The sequence below is a fragment of the Limulus polyphemus genome, unplaced genomic scaffold (genome assembly GCF_000517525.1).
Source record: "Limulus polyphemus unplaced genomic scaffold, Limulus_polyphemus-2.1.2 Scaffold6164, whole genome shotgun sequence".
Classification (NCBI taxonomy): Eukaryota; Metazoa; Arthropoda; class Merostomata; order Xiphosura; family Limulidae; genus Limulus; species Limulus polyphemus.
In genome coordinates this window covers 50,168-53,534 of record NW_013671774.1, presented here as the reverse complement: position 1 = coordinate 53,534, position 3,367 = coordinate 50,168, and the positions used below count along the sequence as shown (strand labels likewise).

The window sequence follows — 3,367 nt, the reverse complement described above, 5'->3', positions numbered from 1 at the left end:
TTACGTTCTAACGTAAACCGTAACGAACGTACGTAAAATAAAATAAACGAAGATAGGTAGTACTATATTAAAAAATTAAAATAAGTAGTATATATATATATATATATATATGTATGTATGAATATATATATCTATATAGTTTGTTTGTATGTATGAATAGATATATATATATATATAGTTTGTTTGTATGTATGAAAATATATATATGTGTATAGTTTGTTTGTAGTTAAGCACAAAGCTACACAATGGGTTATCTGTTATATACCCTCCACGGGTATTGAAACCCGATTTCTAGCATTATGAGCTATCAGACTTGCTGCTGTGCCACAGAGGGTCATTGCACCCGCAACGCTTATTCCGGAGGAGAGGAGTAAACAAACGATCCATAATTTTAAGTGTAGTGCATAAAATGAAAGATATGTAGCGCTCTTTCAGCGTTGGAATATTAATTAAACAACAGATCCACTTTTAATGATACTAATATTAAATGATGTGATGTATAAACAAATAGGCAACCAGTGATATAAAAAATAAACAGAATGTTTCGTTTGTTTTAGAATTTTCGCTCACAACTACACAAAGAGAGAGGCATATCTGCGCAAAGTCGTCCCTAATTTTGAACTGATAGACTAGATGGAAGGCATTTAGACAACAACACACACCGCCAACTCTTGGGTTACTTTTTTTTGGTCGATTAGTGGAATTTGACTGTTCTAATTATAGCATGCCCACGGCTCCAAGGTGTGGAGTGCATTTTTGCCAAAATGTGCCGTGAACCACCAATCACCGACTCACAATTCCAGCAAGCTTGCCACTAGGCAACGCCACGCCAGGCCAGGACTATGTCTTGTTTGAAAGCTACTTTGATCAATATATAGATTAATATATCAATTTCATTAACAAATTGTTCACACTTTACAGACTATTCCAAGAGTGAAGTAGCTTGGAGTGTTTCAATGCTGCAATATATTATTATAAGATAGATGATTTACAAATACAGGTGAGTATGTTATAAGAATTGGCAATTACCTTTTTGTCAAGTGTTGCTTCAAGGAAAACTTTCCCTGTGCTAAGAGGAAAGTCTTTGTGGGTCGAAGCTGATGGTTGGCCAACAATTGGCCACAAGGGGGCGTACTGGATCTTCCTTATGGCCAAATTAACCACACTTCTACAAGAAAATGAACAGATGGTTAGATATATTTCTTTGTTTTTTAAAGAAAAAGTTAGAGATAGTATACTGTACACATCTTACAGAGATACTTTAGATAATGCAAACAAGTTAGACACGTTTTTTAGATGTTCTACATCTGCATTTAGGTATACTATCTATCTCTCTAGAAAACCCAAGTAACTATGGAGACAGCATTTTTCAAAACATTCCCTAATATATGTAAATGTACTTCATATATATATTTGTAATCAGATGAACAGAGCAAACAGGCTTTGCTGTTAACCTTTAGGTCCGGACAAATTTAATTTATATATGTATATATATATACTGCTGTAAGCAATGAACTTTCCAAACAAATAGCTTTTATCCCCCTCAGTTTGCGTACTTGATTATTTAAAGCATTGAACGACTTTAAAAATATATATATTTGATGCTTGGAAACAAACTAAGTTAAATTAAATAATTCTTTTCCCGAAGTTTTTCGTTGTGGATAAATCGGCGACTTCTACGTAAGACATTTAAACTGATTTAAAAATTAGATGGCGCGCACATAGAGAACAAACTGTCAGTTACTTTGCTAGCCTGGGTGCATATGACTAGAGGCAGTGTTCTAAAACTTTTAATTTCACAGCAGCGGGTAAATTAATTTTGCGTGTTATGTTGAACAAAGATTTGATGGAAATGTCGTAGAAATAATTTTAAGCATAAAGTTTAATAAATATATATAAATGAACGATTTTCATCGGGGAAGTGATTACTTTTAAAAGTATATGTTTATAATAATAATCACAAGTTTTAAGCAATGTTTATACAACAATAACCACCAGATTTAAGCAATGTTTATACAACAATAATCACTAGTTTTAAGCAATGTTTATACAACAATAATCACTAGTTTTAAGTGATTTATTTATACAACACTTAATAATTAAAAGTTTTCACTTATGTTTATACAACGATTAATAATCACTAGATTTAAGCAATGTTTATACAACAATAATCACCAGATTTAAGCAATGTTTATACAACAATAATCACTAGATTTAAGCAATGTTTATACAACGATTAATAATCACCAGATTTAAGCAATGTTTATACAACAATAATCACTAGTTTTAAGTAATTTATTTATACAATACTCAATAATTAAAAGTTTTCAGTTATGTTTATACAACGATTAATAATCCCAAATTTTAAGCAATATCTATACAACACTCATTAATTACAAGTTTTTAGTTATGTTTATACAACATTAGTAAACAGAAGGGTTTGGGTGTTTATACAACACTTACTGATTAAACACTTTCCGTAATGATTATACAACACTTAATAAACAGAAGTTTTCAGCTTGAAATTGGTGCTCCTATTGGGCTGTGAACATATGGTGTAACACAGGTACCAAAAAGGTCATATAATAAACGGTCAAATGAACCTATCAGCTGTTCGTCTTTGTATACATATATATCAGAAGTGAAGAGTGCATTGAAGGAAGTAAGGTTTTCGTGACCAGAAAAATTACTTAGGAAAGAGGGAGACGCAAGCTTCATAAGTTGATAATTATTAATTCTCAGTTTCAAAACATGTGGAAAATCAGCTTAAAAAAAAGGAACAAAAAGTTGATGAGGATATTTTCTTCATATGCTTACTCAGTTCTTCTCAAGGCTATTTACTTCATATGCTTACTCAGTTCTTGTCAAGGGTATTTTCTTCATATGCTTACTCAGTTTTTGTCTTTGCTAAATAAATTTGTGGCTGTCGCCCCTATCTTAATAAACCCAAAATCATTAATTTGCAAGACGTAAAGCGAAAAAATATATGTATATTGTCGCGTTTAAGAAAGTGCATTGTTGTTATAAATTAAACAGTGGAAGCTAAATATTGTTGTAGAGTAAGCGCCCTTCTCGACCTTCTGTAAACTTAACATTCGAAATAATTATTTACAAGTATTATAGATTGGTAACGAGGCTATTCTCGAAACCTTGTAAAAGAACAGGATTATTAGATAAAATCACGACCTATATCATCAGAATGTAACTTAATTAGCTCAATATTTCTCTATTACAGTTCCCCAATCCACGAAATATAGGTCGTGATTTATAGAAATGTCTCATAATAAACTCCAGTTTGTGTTAAACAAAGTTAAGAATAATAACTGCTGTTACGTCTCCGTTTGTTAATTAATTTTCCGTAACTTCG

General features: G+C 31.5%; 1 protein-coding gene across 1 annotated transcript in view; it reads right to left on the bottom strand.

The window, feature by feature from the left end:
- The window catches only part of LOC106473428 (arrestin, lateral eye-like), a gene marked incomplete at its 3' end in the record, with an annotated part of 34,908 nt that overhangs the window by 319 nt on the left and 31,222 nt on the right, over nt 1–3,367 (bottom strand). Inside the window, exon 5 of the mRNA XM_013934109.1 lies at nt 1,030–1,168. Coding sequence (XP_013789563.1) covers nt 1,030–1,168 — 139 coding nt within the window. The remainder of the gene's footprint in view (nt 1–1,029; nt 1,169–3,367) is intronic.